Source organism: Sarcophilus harrisii, chromosome 3 (genome assembly GCF_902635505.1).
Source record: "Sarcophilus harrisii chromosome 3, mSarHar1.11, whole genome shotgun sequence".
NCBI lineage: Eukaryota > Metazoa > Chordata > Mammalia > Dasyuromorphia > Dasyuridae > Sarcophilus > Sarcophilus harrisii.
In genome coordinates this window covers 451,171,384-451,190,767 of record NC_045428.1, presented here as the reverse complement: position 1 = coordinate 451,190,767, position 19,384 = coordinate 451,171,384, and the positions used below count along the sequence as shown (strand labels likewise).

Sequence of the window (19,384 nt, the reverse complement as noted above, 5' to 3'; positions counted from 1 at the left end):
TGGAACAAGAGGTTTGGCAATTGTTAATGCTGTAAAGTTACCCATACATATAACCTGTAAATAAAAGGCTATTAAAATAAATAAATAAATATTTGGTGAACTGAATTCATTGGAATTGACTTAGTCTACTTCACTAGGCTCTATTACTTTACCCTACTTCTAAAGATAGGACAGCTCGATGGCTACAGTAGATAGAGTTCCATGCCTGGAGTTTGAAAACTTGAGTTCCTATCTGAGTTCAAACACATAGTAGCTGTGTGATCCTAGGCAAATTATTTAGCCCTGTTTTTCTCAGTTTCCAAATATGTAAAATGAGATAGAAAAAGAAATGACAAACCACTATAATACTTTTTGCTAAGAAAATCTCAAAAGGGGTCACAAAGAGTTGGACATGACTGAAAATGACTAGACACCTCTAATGATACCCTAGCCAGGGTTGAGAGAATGGAGCAGGGCAGTCTGATCTACTTAGAACAGCAGAATTCTTTTTTCTATCCCAGTTCGGATATGTTTATGGTATTTAGATACTAGTATTGTTTCTGATCTTGTGATATACCTTCCTAGCTCATATTGCTCTATATACCACCAGATTTTTGTCCTCTTCAAGAATGAAACCCAACAGCCAGCTGTGGCAGAATAATGCTGGCATGAGCCATTGCCTATGTTGTCCAGAAAATACAATAAGTGGCATAAAGACAGTTGGATCCCAGACCAAGGATGTTTCTGAGCTGTATCTGGGTCAGAAGTAAAACTGCAATGGCTCAATCAAATCTATGATCTGCCTAGGGCACAATGTACAAGGGAGTAAAATGAGGAACATTTTAATATTGCTTTTTATAGATGCATATATTTTTGATGCTAGAAAATTGTTTTCTAAGGCACATAGATATTTGTTTTGTGAAAAGCATGCCTTTTGTGATAGAGGAACAAGTTGGCAGAGCAGAAAGAGTGCTGCATTTACAATCAGAGACTTACTTTGACTCTTAGCTCATTGGACTGTAGCTGCTTTAGAGAAGGTAGTGTATCCTCAGCACTTAACATAGTATCTGACACATGATAGAGATGCTTAATAAATGTTTGTTAACTTGATTTGGCTGTCGCTATATGACTGTAGCTGATTCACTTTCTGGGACTCAATCCTGTGAAGCAGAAAGACTGCGGAGTCTTAAAGTAAGGGACCTGGGTCCAAATCTCAGCTTTGCCACTTACTTTGTACAACTTTGGACAAAACTCTTCAGCTCTCTGGATCTTGTTTTTTCTCATATGTAAAAGGAATGGGTTGGATTAGATGATGTCTAAGGAATGCTTACTGTATTGACAATCAGTTTCAGCAACGCTATAGTTAATTCTACTCAACACAGTCTACCCTGCCCTTCATACTTCTAATCTTTAAGGTGACAACAATACTGTTTCCAATTTAGCAGGAGGCTCAGAAACCTAGATTTGCAAATCTAGCTGAGATCATAAAGATGATTTTATGACTGCATAAAGTATGAAGGGAGAAAAGGAATGGTCACATTATGAGATCATAGTTTGGGTTTCCAGTGTCAGAGAAGTAGGACCATACTTGGAGTTGGAAGGGAAGGAACTTCTAACATCTGAAAAGTTACTGTACTGGAATTTTTAAAACTGTCTATGTCTGTAAAAATTGCAAGTACCTCTTCCTTTAGGTGTACAGTTAGGTAAGGCAGTAGATCTAATGTCAGATCTGGAGTCAGGAAGTCTTATCTTAGTTCTAATCTGGTCTGTATGATCCTAGGCAAATCACTTTACCCTCTTTGCCTCAGTTTCTTTATCTATAAAATAAGCTGGAAAAGGAAATAGAAATCACGCCAACATCTTTGCCAAGAAAACTCAAAATGGGATCACAAAGACTCAGACCTGACTAAAAAACAAGTGAACAATAATTCCTACAAAAATGAAAATATTCAACTTTGGGTTTATGACAACAGATAACAGTAAAAAGTAGTTCAGACGTGTTCTCGTATCTGCAAATTTTCTGTTAATATTGCTGAAAAGGGCTGGGCAAAGGAAGGATTCTCAAAATTCTATAGGGATCTGCTATTTTGAATAAGAAAAAAACTGCCTCTGAGAATACAGTGGGGAAGGTATTTGAAGGTATCTTAGTTTCTGGAGTCTGAGAACTATGTACATTACCCTTATGTTATATACTGAATAAATTGACTATTGACTTTAATCCCTGATCCCAGATCCCAGAAGTACAAAGCAGGCAATGTGTAGATCTTATATTCCTGTGAGGCTCATGATGTCTATTAAGAACTACCATAGGAGTCAAGTCAAGTCAACACTTATTTAGTGCTTACTATGTGTCAGACAGTGTGCTAAGTACTGGGAATACAAATAGAAAAAGTAGAGAGAATCTTTGCTGTCATGGATCTGACAGATGAATGGGGAGAGAAAACAAGCAAATAACTGCAAAAATGATAGAGATGGGAAAAATTGGAGGCCATTTAGAGGGGTAGGCACTAAAATGAAGGAGGATTAGAAATGGCTTTTTATAGAAGGTAGAATTTCAGCTAGGATTTTTGAAGGAAGACCAATGAGCTCCAAATTAAAGAAGAAAATATATGTATTCCAGGAATCAGCTAGTCAAAATGTCTCAGGTTGTTTTTGTCTGAAGAACAGAAAAGAAGTTGATGTCACTTCATATAAAGAGAGCAAAACTCTAAAATGCAACCAATTTTATGAGTTAAAAGACAGATAAAAGATCACAGCTGTTCTACCCCTCTCTGTTTCCCATTCCCACCCTCTCTGGGTGGCTTTTGAGGACTCATTCTTTCTACTCTACCCTCCTCTGACCTGCCTGCCCCACCTCTTTCTTCTTTCAGGTGCACTGTGGACAACCGAGTCACTCGGGTGGCCTGGCTGAATCGCAGCACAATACTCTATGCTGGGAATGACAAATGGTGCTTAGACCCCCGGGTGGTCCTCCTGACCAACACCAAAACCCAGTACAGTATTGAGATCCAGAACGTGGACGTGTATGACGAGGGCCCATACACCTGCTCTGTGCAGACAGACAACCACCCAAAGACATCACGGGTCCACCTCATTGTTCAAGGTAAGAGATCCTAGGCAATAGCCAAGGCTGGAGTGGGGGAGCTGGGGAATCTTTCTGTGAGGTTTTAATAGATATAGGATGTAGGTTCTGGTGAGGTTGACTTCTTGGGTTTCTGTTTTGATTTTGTTTTTGTTTTATAGAATAAGGAATTCAAATGTCTTGGTCACTGACTTTCCCACTGACTAAAAGGTAGAGCCAGTACAAAAGTGACCAGTTCCAGTTCAGTAACATACAATTAAACCGTGCTACTTTCTTTCAATTTGCACTCATTAATTGCATTGATTTCTTATTTTCTTGTTGTGGTTTTTCCCACCTTTGGTTACCAGTATGGAAGCTTCCTTTGCTTAGTGTAAGATATGGACCTAGTGGAATGTCCCTCTTTATGTCTTTGGAAGGGAATTCATCCTTTGATACTCCTGTTTCCTTGGTCTTCCTGCATGTGATCCTATGAAGAGAGTCTGGTGATCTTTCTGAAGCCTAAGATCTTTGTGAAATGAGAAGAATGAGCTAGTTCAACAGGGTTAGGAGATGTAAAGTAGAGAATGGGGGAGGGATTAAAAAAAGGAAAGAAAAAAAAGTATGAAAAACCATGTTGAAAAAAAAAAGACAGGAAATGGGCGACTTAGGACATAGATAAGCAAGACAAAAAGCAAGAGAATATGAGAAAAAAGGATTTAATAAGGTGAGGATAATTAGAACAAGCTACCTGCCAGAAAGAGACTCAAAAACAAAAAAGAGCCAAAATCAGAGATTATGCAACAAATATGGTATACAAGAGTGTTTAATTTCAAATTGTGGAGGAATTTTCTGTTCCACTAAATAATCTCTTATTGTTTCTGTATGTGAAAGCTAATAGTGCTCATTTCTTCTGTTCTAAAAATCTGCCTTCTTTATACTGTGGCTATATTTCTCTTCCCTAGAATGGGATGCATTGTTTTCACATTTGAATGGAATGAAAATGAAGTTGGTGACAGCAAAGTGTGAGGCAGAGAACAATGCTTTGGTAGGGAAATTATTACAGACAACATTATAGACATATGATGGGAAGACAGGGTATGTGTTGATAGGGATATGACTTAAAGGTCTGGTATAGACACCAAAATGAAGGAATCAGAATAGGGTGAGTGGTCAGCAATCTGAACTTGGGCATTTTGAGCACAAACTAATGGAAAATGTCTAATCCCTTGCTAGGTGATTTCCTCTATAAGTTGGCCGGGTGCCCTCTTAGCATGACACACCAGTTCAAGTATTGGAATCTCATCTTGGGCTAATTTTCAACTGCTGATGGGTATATTGATTTGGAAACAAGCTGGGTTAAGAAAGGCATTGGTCTTGTACACAGAGCCAGCCTAAGCTAATCCGCTGTCAATATGCCTGGACTGAGTCTTATTGACACTCTAATGAATAGAGGGCCGTAATTTTCCAGAGCCCTTTTTTTCCCTCCCTCTTAAAGCAATCAGACAAACTAAATAGAACCAAACTTCCCCAATCTCACTATTGGAAAGGATATATATCACCAAGGGTGGATTTGTTGATGTTGTTATTTATCTTGTGATCTGCTATGCATTGAGCATAAAGTATGATTCCCATACTAGAAATTGTCTGTCTGGATATTTTTAAGCTGCTGATTCAGAAAATTCCACTTGACTGTGCCTGGTTTCTATAATCTCTGCTATTGGGAGATGGTCAGTCCCTTGGGTTTGGGATTTCTGAACTACAATATATCCCCAGTATGTCAGGCACCAGTATGGCGAAGTCCTGGCATCAGTGGATCATCAGGTTTCCTAAGGAGGGGTTAACTGGTCCGGGTTGGAAATAGAGTGGGTCAAAGCTTCACAAGGTAATCATTAGTTGGATTAGGATTGTGAAAGACAACTGTACTTCTAGCCTAAATGAGATAAGAAAAGACAGTCTCCAAGAGCAAATAAGGAAAGAGAAGGGAAGGCAAATAAATAGAATGAAAGAAAAGGAAAAGGAAAAAAAGAAAAAAGGAAAAAAATTACACTGGGATGAGAGAAGTCTTGAGATTTCTAATTGGTTTTTGATCTTAAAAAAAAAAATAGTGTCTAGCTTGCTCCAATGAGGATCTGAACATGAATGAGTATGAACCACATAATAACAAGGTTAATTGGAAGGGACCTGAATGATCACTTTTCCCCACCTTTTCTTTTGGTACCTCTGGCTCCAAATCTAGTATTCTTTACATCTCACTAGGTCCTTTGCTTCCTTTCCCTCAACATACACACATAAATGAGATTAAACTCTTTGAAATCTAATAATATGTGATATAATCTATAAACTTTGAGTTTGAAGAAAGTTGGGTATTTGAATTATTTTATTTTTTTTGTTTCAGATGACAGATATAGCTCCTTCAAAGACTTGTATTGAATGGGAATGAATGACATGATAAAAATCCTTGAATGTCATTCATCTAAAAACTTAATGGTCACTTGATCCAATCCTCTTATTTTATTTAAATATTTTATAAGCTTAATATTGTATTCCTATAAAACTAAATCAGTGTGATTTGTAGCTATTTACATTTTAATAAATCAATATAAATATTATAATGACTTTTTAGTAACACTATAATTTTCCATCAACATGGATTTGTGTATTCATGTTCATTGACTTTCCTTTTTAGATGCTCATATTTAGTATGTATTTTGTTTTGTTGGTTCCATATTTTTGTTTTAGTAAATATCACAAATCATATATGAATCATATGAATGAATCATAATATATTTAATCATTTCTTCCCTACCTAGTAATATGTTAGTATTATGTCGATATATGTTAAATATACATACTAATATCTATATGCATCCACCTATTCATATATACATGCACGTGTGTGTGTGTGTGTGTGTGTGTATGTGTATGTGTGTTTGTGTGTATTCTACAAAGTAAGGTAAAGGAGATGGCATTCCAGATTGACAGATCTTCATTTAATTCTTTTTTGTTTGTTTGTTTTATATCACCTTGAGGATATATTCCCAACAAAGTTAAAATATAAGTTCCTTTTGAGTAAGAACTATTTGATTTATTGTATCTCTATCCCTTACCTCTAGCATGATACCTGACCCAGAGTAAGGACTTATTAAATGCTTGTTTATGAATTGAACAGAGGAATTTCAGGATCGAAAGATTTTGTCATCATAACTTTTATAGAGCACTGTCAGATTGTTCTCCAAAAACATTTCATAAATTTACAATCTCACCAGCAACAAATGCCACCTGATTATTTTGGAGATAGGAAATTAAAGTCTGAAAATTTTAAATGACAAGGTCAAGGTCACAAAGCTACTAAATGACAAAGTCATTTAGGATTAGAACTCTTCCTCAGCCTCCTGCTCTAGTGGTCTCCAAGTTTTTTGCATCATACATACTATCAGCAAAAATAAAGGAAAATAAAAACTAATATATGTATGATTAATATATGTATATTTATTTATTTAAATTATATGCATGAAAGAACATGAAAAAGTGGAGATAAAGATTAAATTGAATTTGAAATATTTATTAATTGTACAAAACATTTTTCTCAATAGAATATTATTATTATTCCTAAGGCAATTGGGGTTAAGGGACTTGCCTAAAATCACACAACTAGGAAGTGTTACTTCTCTAAGGCCAGGTTTGAACTCAGGTTCTCCTGACTTCAGGGCTGGTGCTCTATCCACTGCATCACCTAGATGCCCCATTGTTATTCTTTATGTTTACTTAGAACAATGTTGTTTTATAAGCTTCATTATCTTTTGAAATCTTAGTTTAATATTTTGTGATATATTTTTTATATATATTTTGTGAAAGAGTGATTGAGAGGTCTGCTTCTAAGGTCAGTTTATTTTGGCTCTGAAGAGTCTTTTGATGAAAAAGATAGTCCATAAATTTGTATAAATAACAGAACAAATACATGATTGACCTTGCTAAATAAATCTTGATGCTGGTTTTTCAATCTCATACACTAATTAAACAGGTTTGCTGAAATTCAGCTACAGTATTGTCTTGATCACATGAGACAGGAATTGGAGAGTGCCTACCACAGTACCTAGCACATAATAAGTGCTCTATAAATGTTAACTACTGTTTAATATTATCAGTATTACTTTCTCTGATTTAGGAGAGCAGGAGAGGAAGAGTTGATAGTGTAAAAGTTGTTGTTTTAGATAGAGTGGAAGAGTGTAGCAGGGCAAATGGAAAAATGCGCCATAGGTTCTGGTTTCATAACGGTTCATAATCTTCCTTTTTTTTTTTTTTTTTTTTTAAAGCTACTAACAAGTGCTCTTGGGGATGTAGGGGAAAGTAAGAGGTCTTGAGATCAAGGTTTCAAATCTGAGAGAGATGGATGCTTGGTTACTTAAGCCCCAACAATCCTGTCAGCAGCTGTCCTTTGAACCCTTCTTCCTTGTACTCATGGTACTGCCCAATGATGCTATGCTAATGTACTTCAAGTACTCCTGGACCCCTGCTGAAGTCTCCCTTGACAGGCAGGTGACTCAACACCTAGGGCACTAGATCTAGAGTCATGAATGTTGTGCCACAGTTCTCTTTTTATTATCCTGACTCAGTTTCCCTAATTATCCTGACTCAGTTTCCCTAAATTATCCTGCCTCGATTTCCCTGAATTGTTCTGCCTCAATTCCTAACTGTTCTGGTCAATCCTGCACCACAACCTCTCCCTCCTAATCATCAGAATATTTGATAAGGATAAAAGATCTTCTAGGTTAGACATCATGACCCCAGCCCTTCCCTACTTATCAGAATGCCTCTCCCAATCCCAGAATGTCCAGTGCCTCCCCCCACCCTGTCAGAGGACATTAAAGAGATATTATTAGTAAAGACACTCCCTCAGGACACTTCCCAAATGAACCTGAGCAAATCACTTAGCCATGTTTGCCTTAGTTTCCTCATCTGTAAAATGAACTGGAGAAGAAAATAGCAAACCGCTGTAGTTAAGAAAACCTTAAATGGTGTCACAAAGAGTGGTACATAACTGAAAAATGAGTGAAAGACAGAACTTTCTTTGTAAATTTTAAATCGCTATATAAATATTTAATAAATAACAAATCACTATATAAATTAAATAACTGTTGTTGTCCTCTTCCCCATCTTCCTCTTTTTCCTCCTTGTCCTCCTCTCTTCTTCCTCCTCCTCCTCCTTCTTTTCCTTCTTGGTGGCAGGACTAATATTCCAAGTTACCCTGCACTGGGAATAGGCAAAGCAAGGAAAGCATCAATTTGACAGTCTTTAAATCCCTGAACAGCTGTCCTGCTCTTCTCATTTCTAAAATGTTTTCCCATATTCCCTTGGATCATCTGTGGACCATCTTGGGATATAAACATCCTACTTTGGAGACCACTTATTCAAGTTTATCACCATACAATTCCCCTTATTGTTCATTACCCCTTTATTGGGAAAAGGGTCTTGTCTTCTTTCCTAGAAGCACTTAAGATTTCCTCAAAGCCTAGTCTTCTAATAAAGCTTTGAGGTTGATAATTCCCATAGTACTATGAATGAACTAGACATTCCAGTCATATTATCTTTTGATTGGCTTTTGAATGGCTAATCTCTTCAATGGCTAATGCAGGACAGCAATTAACATTTTTATCAGTTTTTTAGGTTTGCAAAGTAATTTACATATATTATCTCATTTGATCCTCTCTTTTAACCCCGAGGAAGATGGGTAATTTTATTATACCATTTTAAAGGTAGGGAACATGAGAATGAGAGGAATTAAGTGATTTATTTAGGTTTACAAAGGTAGTAAATGTCTGAGGCTGAATTTGAATTCTGGTCTTTCTTCATTGAAAATTCAGCTTTCTAGCTATGTGTAGGAGGCAAACTGCCTCCTAAGACAATTCAGAAGTAAACACATTGATTTTTTCAGACAGAATAACTAAAACAAGTTTAAAAGTATTTGCCAATGAATATTCGTCAAGGGCCCTAAATTTACCTGTAGTGCATTTTGCCCAAAGTTCCTTCACTTGAGTCTAATGCTTTATCCCAGAAGTCTTGATGGTCTAGATTCTAAGACTAAGAAGCTTCATGAGTCTAATTCCTTTCTTCTTTCCAGGGCCAACTGCATATTTTAACCCTCTCCAACCTTTCAGTTTCAGTTCCCAGAAATAGAAATAGAACATTCTGGTTCTGATCCCTAAACGCTGTATTGATTCTGTCCTTGACCCTGTCCTCGCTAGTAGATCCCACATGCCATGGAGAGCATGAAAACTGCCCTTAATGGGACTACAATGTTTGCTAAATTAAAAACAGCCTAGGGAGGATGTGGAGAAAGCCCTATTTGTATTTATACAAACCCTAATGCAGTTGTACTGTAGTGATGAGCACACAGCAGCTAGAGATGCATTAAGAAAGGTTCACCTTATCTAAACCCTGAAAATGGACTTCTCTGGAGTGCTGTGCCTGCTGGGCTTTAATCTCACTTAGAGACACACATTTGCATGATAGAAAACTGTAGAATTTAGTGCTTATAAAAAAGGGGGGAATATTAGTGTAATAACAAAAAAAGCTTTTGCCTCTTTATCAGTTTTCTAGGCCCTATCTCACTCTTTTTATTGTTATTCCAGCAACTAATCACCCCCCTCCCTTTTGTTTGGTGTAAATGAGTTTTTCATTTCTTCTTTTTCAGAATTAATCTGTAAATCCCTACTATTGTTTGATAGTTAATTACCTTCTTTAGGGAGTCAAACTGCTCAGGTGAAAGGGGGAAGGCAGTAATGTCTGCCTGGTAGGACTGGCCTAGAGGCAGGGAGCCTGAGCATTGCATTCTGTGCTCCTGTAAGCACAGTTCACAGTTCAAGGGGACCGAGCCTCCCATAGACCTCTAGGACCCCAGCCAAGGCTTGCGGTGTGCAAATAACAGAGCCTTTGAAAGTTGCCACCCCTTCACTTGTCACAGGTCCTCTCTGTTTCTCCAGGGCCCCCACCCCCTATCTGGTGACTCTGGTTGCTCTCCAGCCTTGCATAATTAATCATCCTCTCTTAGCCAAATTCATTATTATAATTATACAAACAGGAACAATAACTTTTAATTTCCAAACACCTATGGCCCCTCAGGCCTTTGGGCACCTGAACAAAAGGGAACCTGAAAACACAGATTAGCCAAGAGAGTAATGCACCTTAGCGCAGTCTTCACTGCCTCCATTCTCTTCCCCTTGCACACTGGGAAGACACCTTTTAAGCTCCAGAAAATTAGGCCAAATACATAGGAGTCAGACCTAGAAAGAAATTGAGGGCAGATCTGGCCTAAGCCCTTCACTTTAAAGATGGGGAAACTGAGAACCCAGCAAAGGTGAAAATGACTCCGGAAATCACACTGTTAGTGTGTAGCAGAACTACCTTAGGCTTTACTGATCATCAGTCAATCAACAAACACTATTTAATGACCTGCTATGTGCTAATTAAAAAATGGCAAGAAACAATCCCTGCCTTCTCGGAGCTCACAGTCTAATGGAAGTGAAGCATGTAAATCACAATGTACAGACAAGATAAAATCATGATAGATAGATAGGTAGACAGACAGACATGTCTGTCAGATAGACAGATAGACAGACAGACAGATAGATAGATAGATAGATGGATAGAAAGAAAGAAAGAAAGAAAGAAAGATAGATAGATAGATATGATGTATTTGAGGGATGGTACCAAATGATGTGATTGATGTTCAGGCACCAAATGATGGGGTTTGATTATGTGAAGAATTCACAATGGCCATTTTCTTTGGCAAAAGGTAGTTTTATTTGTGAGAAGTTACAGATAAAATAAAGAAGTAAAATAGACACCAGGAATGATAAATATGAAATAGAATTGGGAGAACGATAGGGTTACCAAGGAAAGGAGTTTAGAAGAATTCATTAAAGAAATACACCATGAAATAGAAGTATGTCATTAAATCCATAGAGGAGTTTAGCCTCTAAAAGACTTAGTTAACTATGAGAAAATTCTAGGCACAATGAGTCATGGGGGGGGGGGGAAGTAAAAGGGAGAGTGATGAAGGGACCCTGAAACTCTGAAAATTCCTTCAAGTAGAAATTCTCTTTGAATCCTCCTCTTTGAGACCCACCCCACAGAACCAAGTTAAAGTGGTTTATCTTGGTGGGACAAGTTGAAGTATTCAATTCCAAGATTTTCTACCCCTATTGTTGGCTCAAAACCACTCCCAGTAAGTGGTCTCATCTAGGCCTGGGGGCAGTGACAGCATTGAGGGATTGAAACTTCTGTCTCAGATTTCCTTATTTAAAAAAAAACAAAAAACAAAACAAAACAAAACAAAAACAAAAACAAAACAAAAACCCGGCAACCTGGGGCTCACTCCTCACAGAGGATCTAATATGCCATCCATGGCATATTAGCAAACTGCCTGCTGGGATATTCTCTTTCAGTGTTACCCTCTCTTTATCCTTACCTATTTCCATAAGGAGACTTTATATCTCTCTTTTGGGACTTTGCCACTAAGTAATTCAGCCTTTCTATTCATGCATAGCACAGGCTGACTTCCCAATACCTATAATAAACCTCTTTTACCAGTCTAGCTTTTCAGGTTCATAAACTCCTTTATGAAGGACCTCTGTGCCACCAGAATTGGGGTGGGGTTCCCCTAACTCCCTACCCATGTGCCGAATCCCAAGGGGATTTAGGGGAACCAAACCTCTTCATTTGGTTCCCTGAACCCCAAACCTGCCATAACCTTATCATTTAATTCCCTGACCACCAGGAACCCTAATCTCATCATTTTGGTTCCCTGAATCTAATCTCATCATTTGGTTCCCTAACCGGGAACCCCAAAATCTAGATCTCATCGAGAGGAAGGGGGAGTCAGGGATGAGCAGAAAGACCATGAGGCATAGGGGAGAGGTGAAGAAAAAGAAACAGGGTGGGGGGGACAAAAAGGTGGATAGACAATGAGGATTGCTAAAGACTTCCTTCCTAGATAGTCTGGGAATTATCTGATAATAGCTGCTTCCTGACTGGAGAAGACAGTAACTCATATCATATATATGTATATGTATACACACACACACACACACACACACATATATATATATTTACTTACTACATATTGTTTCACCCTGGTTGAATGTAAATCCCTGGGATTCAGATATTCTTTTTATTTTAGTCGTTGTATTCCCAGCCCCTGGATCGGTGGATCCAGGTACTTTGTACCTGGTACTTTGGGGAGTAGGATGGAGTCCAAATTTATTATTTCATTTGGATAACAAAGTCCAGGTGAGTAAATGACATCTACCAGTACAGATTGGCAACTAGGCTGTAATGTATAGTTATGGGGTGTTCCCTGAGGTTAAGTAGCTTGTTCAGGGTCACATAATAAGGCAGGGTTTGAAGACCATCTTGCTGACTTTCAGACTGGTCTTCTGTCCCATATTTGGTTCTGCCTCTCACCTCACACATAAACTTTCAAAACAAATTGAATTGAATTGAATCATAGGCTGGTGTTATATCTGACCCCATCTGGCAGCTAGTTCCAAAATACTATTTTGTCTCTTTCCTTCCTTTTTAAGGAGTACTTGAAAATTTCTTTTTAACCTAGTCGTAGGCCTATGAATAGTGAATAAGCCTCTACTGCAGTTGTTTAAAAAAAAAAAATAAGAAGTTAAATTCATTCACCAAGTTGGAAGGCCCCTCAAAGTGTCCTGGGGAAGGGAAAGAAATTAGGCCATTTCATCTGAAATTGTGTTACTAAATTCAGACAGCATGCAAGTGAGACAACTAAGTGACTTTGAGTCAATTCTGATACTTTTTGAAGTAATCAGTGAAGGCTGCTAGATTTGTCAAAGGAGCCTGCCTTGCCAGCACTAAAAACTCAATTAACTCATTTACAGCATGCTCTCACCTCTAGGCATGTTAAGACAATTTAGAAACAAAACAAAACAGGGAAGGTTTTAGTCATGTACACCAATGCTTAATGGAGAAGATAAGATACTCCAAAAGCTTGGTTAGATAAAAGCATCTTCAGAGCATAGCTGATGGGGTGCAGGGGAGGAGGAAATGGAAAATGAGGAGAAAGAAAGTGGATCATGTTTTGGAAATTGTTCGGGGAAGTTCCTGGGTCTTTTTCTTTGGTCAGATTGTGATTAGCAACAGCCCACCTGACCAAAACCTTTGCCATATTTAGCCCACAATCTTTTAGTATTTAGAAGAGACACCCTTTTGCTATTTGGCTCCAGTTACTAACAGAAGACCAAAAGCATCATTTTGGCCAAGCAGTTAATGAGGATTCATCCATTCCATGTAATTACTGCCACCTCTATCTTCCCCCTCCCTTTGAGCATCCATGTTGGTGTTGATTCCTCCAGCGTTGTAGCTGAGCTGCCAACTAGTTTTCCTCAGGTAATCAACTTGGTCTTCTCTTCAGATCAAATATTTCTACCTATAGGAGGAAAATCATTTGGATCCAATTATATCCTAGGTTTCTTATAGTCTCCAAATTATGCATTTTTGTTATTCCTTTGGAAGGAAGGGAGCAAATACAAATTATCAATAAGACATTGATCAAGTTACATTTCCTAGATGCATTTTTCCTTCTTGTTCCCATAGCATGGGTTTACTACAAAGCTGGATGTTATTTAGTGCCACCCCTTTCTTTTACAGGGGAACAAATGAGGACCAAAGTGGTCTTGATTAAGGTCATATAGGTAATAGCAGAACTGGAATCTGAACCCAGATTCCCTGATTATAAATTTAGAATGCTTTCTACTCTGCTAATCTGACTTTCTCTACTATTACATAGATTAGTATCAGCATCTCAGTTATATCAGATTGATATCAGGGCGAAATAATAGCTAACATCTGTCAGGGCGGATCAAGTCATTCCCCAGAATATACCTGAAAGAAGCTTGATTAACATCTATTTCTAACTTTTTGAAAAAAATTAACACATATTGATTTCTATGACTCATTGGTAATATGAAAGATTATGCAAAAGAAAGGATAATAAATATGAAACAGCTAAGTGATTCAATGGATGGACTATTGAACCTGAAGTCAGGAAGACAGTTATTAGCTTTGCTATCCTGAGCAAATTGCTTAATTACTGTCTGCCTCAGTTTCCTTATCTGTAAAATGTAAAATCTGTAAAATGGGGGTGATATCTCAGGATTGTTGTAGGGATCATATGACATATATACAAACCTTAAAATACTATATAAATGCTAAGTAGTATTAATTATTGTAATTAGAGCTAGTTGGAGACATGAATACTACATAGCATCTAGAAGAAAGTGATCAAGATGAGGGACTCAAGATCATGTCAGACGAAGTACGATGAAAGAAAAGGAAGATGTTTAGAAAGAACTTGAGAGTTGGGAGGGATGGAATAGTTGTCTTTTAGTACACATTTCCAAAACTATCACTTACAAAAAGCATTGGACTTGTTGAGTTAAATCCCAAAGAGCAGAATTCAAAACAACAGTTAAAAATACCAGGAATTTAGAATTGATGTAAGTAAAAACTTAGTAATAGAGTAGTTCAAAAAATGGAATATGTTCCCTCTCAAGATACCTCATATCTTAGGACTATAGATTTAGGATTAGAAACCATACAGAGGACTTCTAATACATAGGCATTTAAGACTCTCAGCCCATGGGCAGCATGTATCCCACAGTTCTCCTGAGTGTGGCTTGAATTGGATTAAAATGGAGTTCCTACATAAGTTAAAATTGTTGATGTTTATACAAAAATATATGTATGTCTACATATTTATATGTATATGTATATATACGTGGCATGTATGTGTATATGTGTGGTTTTCTAAGTCAGTATTTAACCTACCATAGTCCTTACGTACAATGTGTTGGACCCATTTCTATTTGACGCCACTCAAACACCCAGATTTAATACCCAGTATTTTTGGTGGCATTGCACATTTTGCAAAGTGTTTTACATGTGCAATTGCATAAATGCTTCACTTTTCAAAGGACTTGCTTTCTAAAAAGGATTACTGTGATGAGGATGCTGATCACCACAGAGGTCAGTAAGCTGCTCAAGGTCACAGAACTAGAATCAATATCCAGCTGCTTTCAGTCTTTTAGTCCTAGGTTTACCATGGCCTCCATTAAGCTGGGAGTTGTTACCAAGTAAAAGTAGTTCTTCCTGTCTTTCCCCAAGGAAATTTGTGCCGGAATGTTTTGGTAAAGAGTAATAAACTGAAGAACTACCAGCTGAAAAAGAAAGTGATAGACCATTAAAATGAACCTCTTGAGGGAAATGATGGCAGAAAAAAACATCTCCAAACCCATGTCCCTAGAGAAAGGAAAACCTTTCAAAGCTTTAATTAAACTTAAACCTAGGATACAAATGGGGAAGATTGACAAAACCTCCCAGGAAGCCAGCCCATGGGAAACAAGAAGCGTCTTGTTCTCTTTAAGGAAGCAGCTTGTGGATAGTTGAATGTGATTAAAGCAGAAGTATCCTTCTCTCCCTGTCCCTTTACCCAATCTACAGAAGAAGCCTGAAATTTGCTCAAATACCTGAAATGGTTGTGAAGTTAAAATGTAGGCCTCACAAAAAATAAGAAGAGGAGGAAGGACTGAATATGTGATTTCATGGATAGAGGGACCTCCATGGTGAGAAAATCTTCTCTACCATTTGCAGGTTGGCACCTTCTCTGAAAATTAGTTTCCTGGGATACTCAGAAATTAAATGATTTGCTCAACAAGTGTGTGTCAAGAGTGAGGTTTGAACCCAAATCTTTCTGGCTTTGAGTTCAGCTCTTCATCCAATATATCATACTGCCTTTCACACAAAAGGAAATATTATTTTAATTTCCCTGACAGGAGAAAATGGCATAATTTAGAATAATAAATTTGCTTGTTGGTCAATGGTTTTGAAAGTATTGTCCTCAAAAAGCCCATCATTCAGTTAGTCTGTAGGTGGATTGAGTATGCAAGTCACACAAAATTTTGTTTGATTTTTTTAAAAGTAGATTTTAAAGTCCATTAGAGAGGTGAATATGCATTAAGAAGTACTAAAATAAAGGTTTTACAGTTGTAATTTTAATGAGGATCGTTTAAACATGACCATCCAAAAAAGCACTCTTTAATATCATTAAGGTATGTTTTTATGTGTGTATGAATGTGTAAATGTGCATGTATGTGTGTGTATATAGAAAGTAATGTATTGATTTTTTAAAAATTTTTTTTGCTAAAATCATGCTTATACCAAACTTTACTATTGGCAGTTCCAGATATATGACATCAGAATTCTTCTGTCTATAATGTGACCTTTAGAAACGGTTAATATAGGAAGAGACAAGACTGGGGGTTTCTGTGTTCATTCCAAAACTTTTAGCCACTAATAATCTATCATGAATTTTTAAAAAGTTTAAAATCATTTCTATGATGAAGAAAGACCCAACTTCTCTGAAATCTCCTTATAGATTAATTTTGACTTAGGGATATCACTTTTTTATGTTTTAAGTATAAATTTTCGATTCTGATTTTTACTTAAGAACAAGCTCAGCTTAGAAGTCCAAAGTAGTTTGAGTGTTGGACCTACTCTAAAAAGAGAAAATAATTAATCAAACTAATTAAATTTAATTATTTATTTATTTAAAATTATTTAATCCACATTGGATGCAGGATTGCTACCCATTTTCTGATAAAGAAATGATGCCCTCAGATATAGAATAGATAGCATACATTTTTTTTTTTTAACATGGGCAATATGTGAATTTTTTCTTGACACTTTAGTACAAGTCTTTTATTTTGAATGGGAAGGGAAAAAGGTATTAGAGAAAGAAAATAACCTTCTGTTCATTGAAAAAAATAAAATTTAGCTTAAAAAAAAAGCAAATTATATACAGGTGGTTTATGGACCCATGATTAGAATGCTCAAAGATCAGTTTGAATACCATGTTGTTACTTTTGCAGGATCTTCACAAGTGATTATTTATAAAAAGGAAGTATTGATTTGATACTAGGACAGTTTAATTCAGTCACATGTTTTGCTTTATATCTCAATTATAGATTCATGCCTTTGTAGTAAACTCTGCTGGTGGAAGATTAAGAATTCAAAATAGAGGATTTTCACTTTGCAAACAGTTCTTTTTACTGTGATTAATTGGAAGTATCGTACAGTAAGCGGTAGAGTCTCTTGCAGAGATTTAATAGCCCAGGGGAAAAAACCCTGAATTTTAGGAATTCAACCAAAGTTTTGAGTCTTCATCTTGACTACGACTAATTGTGCTACCTGGAAAATTTGCCCAACTCAGAATCAATTCCTTATTTAGTGTGTGATTTGATGATCTCATAACAATGTTTTAAAAAGGGATGTGCATCAAAGATCACAGCAAAATTTAAGGTATCCTGTTATCTTTTTGAAACAAACAATTCAGTTCATTCAGCAAATTGTGTATTTTTCATCATCATCGGCAGCAGCAGTATCAAACATTTATTGATTTTCTGCCATTTATTGTCTTTCATAGTTAGGATATAAATATGTACCATCTCTGCTCTAATTGGAAAGACAAGTAACAATAAGATGGTATGTCATGCTAAATGAGTAATACATACTATATTCAAGAGGTGAAATGGGAATAGGGATCCCCCAAAACTAGTTTCTTCCAATGGATGGTATTTAAAATAAGCTCTGAAGGAAAAGTAGAATATGGAAGAGTGGAAAGAACATGGAATTTGTCATCACTGGAACCACTACTGATATTGAAGAAGGGACTCAGAAACTCTCTAAAACTCCTTGAAGGAAATATTCTCCTTAAACCTGTGTCTGTGGGACCCCCCCCCCCACAGAGGAAAGAAGATAACAGCTTCATTCTGTTATCTAGGTGGGGTTGGTTTCAGTCCTGAACTAGTCGTATTAAATTGAAGAGACTCATTCAATTCTATTCAAATTCAGCTGAAGCTGAAATCCAGCTTGTAGCCAAAGCACCTATTATAAAAGAGCCAAGTCTAAACTCATTTCTTTGCAGAGGTTCTAAACATGCCATGCCATGCCATGCTATGCCAAGGAAGCCTCTGCCCACTAGAATAATATTCTCTTCCAGTGTTACCCTTTCTTTATCTTCACATTTCCCTAACAAGACTTTTTGCCCCTCTGTTGGGATTTCTCTAAACTTCACTTCTCTGCCAGAACTCCTCCACTGAGGAATTCAGCCTTTCTATTGTTGCGTAGTAACAATGCCAATAATAAACCTGCTTTATCAGTATAGCCTTTTCAGGTCTGTAAATTCTTTTACAGAGAATCTCTGCCCCACCAGAAGGGGGTTCCCCAAAACTCCCTATCCTTGCACCTAATCCTAAGGGGATATAGAGGAGCCTAACCTCTCTATTTGGTTCCCTGAACCCCAAACCTTCCACTAGACCTTATCATTTAACTCCCTGACCACCAGAAACACTAATCACATTTTGGTTCCCTAAATCTAGACCTCATCATTTGGTTTCCTGAAAGGGAACCCCAAAACCTAAACCTCATCAGTATAATATTGAGCAAGTTATTTAACCTGTCTTGACTTCAATATCCTCACTTCCAAATTGAAAGGGTTGTTTGGAATTAATTACCTCTGATGATGCCTTCAATTCTAGCTGCACGATCCTATCAGTTTATAAAAGTATGTGACAGTGGGGTTTCAGGAAAGGGAAATGATGAAAACAAAAGTATAAAAGAAAAAAAAGAGAAGGTATAGGGAAAAAGGGCACAGAAAAGAGAAGAGAAAACAAACTTTTTTTTTAATAAAGCTTTTTCTCTTCAAAACACATACATAAATAATTTTCGACAATCACCTTTCCAAAACTTTGTGTATCAAGTTTTTTTTCCTCTCTCTTCCCCTATCTCCTCCCCTAGAGGGAAAGTAATCTAATATATATTAAACATGTGCACTTCTTCTATACATATTTCCACAATTATCATGCAGCATAAGAAAAATCAGATGAAAAAGGGGAAAAATGAGAAAGAAAACAAAATGAAAGAAACAACAACAAGAAGAGTGAAAATACTGGTTATGATCTGCACTCAGGTATCCACAGTCTTCTCTCTGGGTTGAAATGGCTCTCTTCATCACAAGACTATTGTAACAGGTCTAAATCACCTCACTGTTGAAAAGAACTACTCCCATCAGAATTTATCATCATATAATCTTGCTGTTGTTGTGTACAATGACCTCCTGGTTCTGCTCACTTCACTTAACATCAGTTCATGTTAAGTCTCTCCAAGCCTCTCTGAAATCATCATGTTTATAGATTTCTTATAGAACAATAATATTCCAGAACATTCATATACCATAACTTATTCAGCCATTTTTCAACTGATGGG

General features: G+C 36.9%; 1 protein-coding gene across 4 annotated transcripts in view; it reads left to right on the top strand.

Moving 5' to 3' along the window:
- LOC100931919 (neurotrimin) overlaps positions 1 to 19,384 on the top strand; it is a 1,311,995-nt gene that overhangs the window by 1,007,341 nt on the left and 285,270 nt on the right. For all 4 annotated transcript variants that reach the window (XM_031963695.1, XM_031963696.1, XM_031963697.1 and 1 more), the window contains exon 3: positions 2,850 to 3,082. In XM_031963695.1, the coding sequence (XP_031819555.1) occupies positions 2,850 to 3,082 (233 nt within the window). The remainder of the gene's footprint in view (positions 1 to 2,849; positions 3,083 to 19,384) is intronic.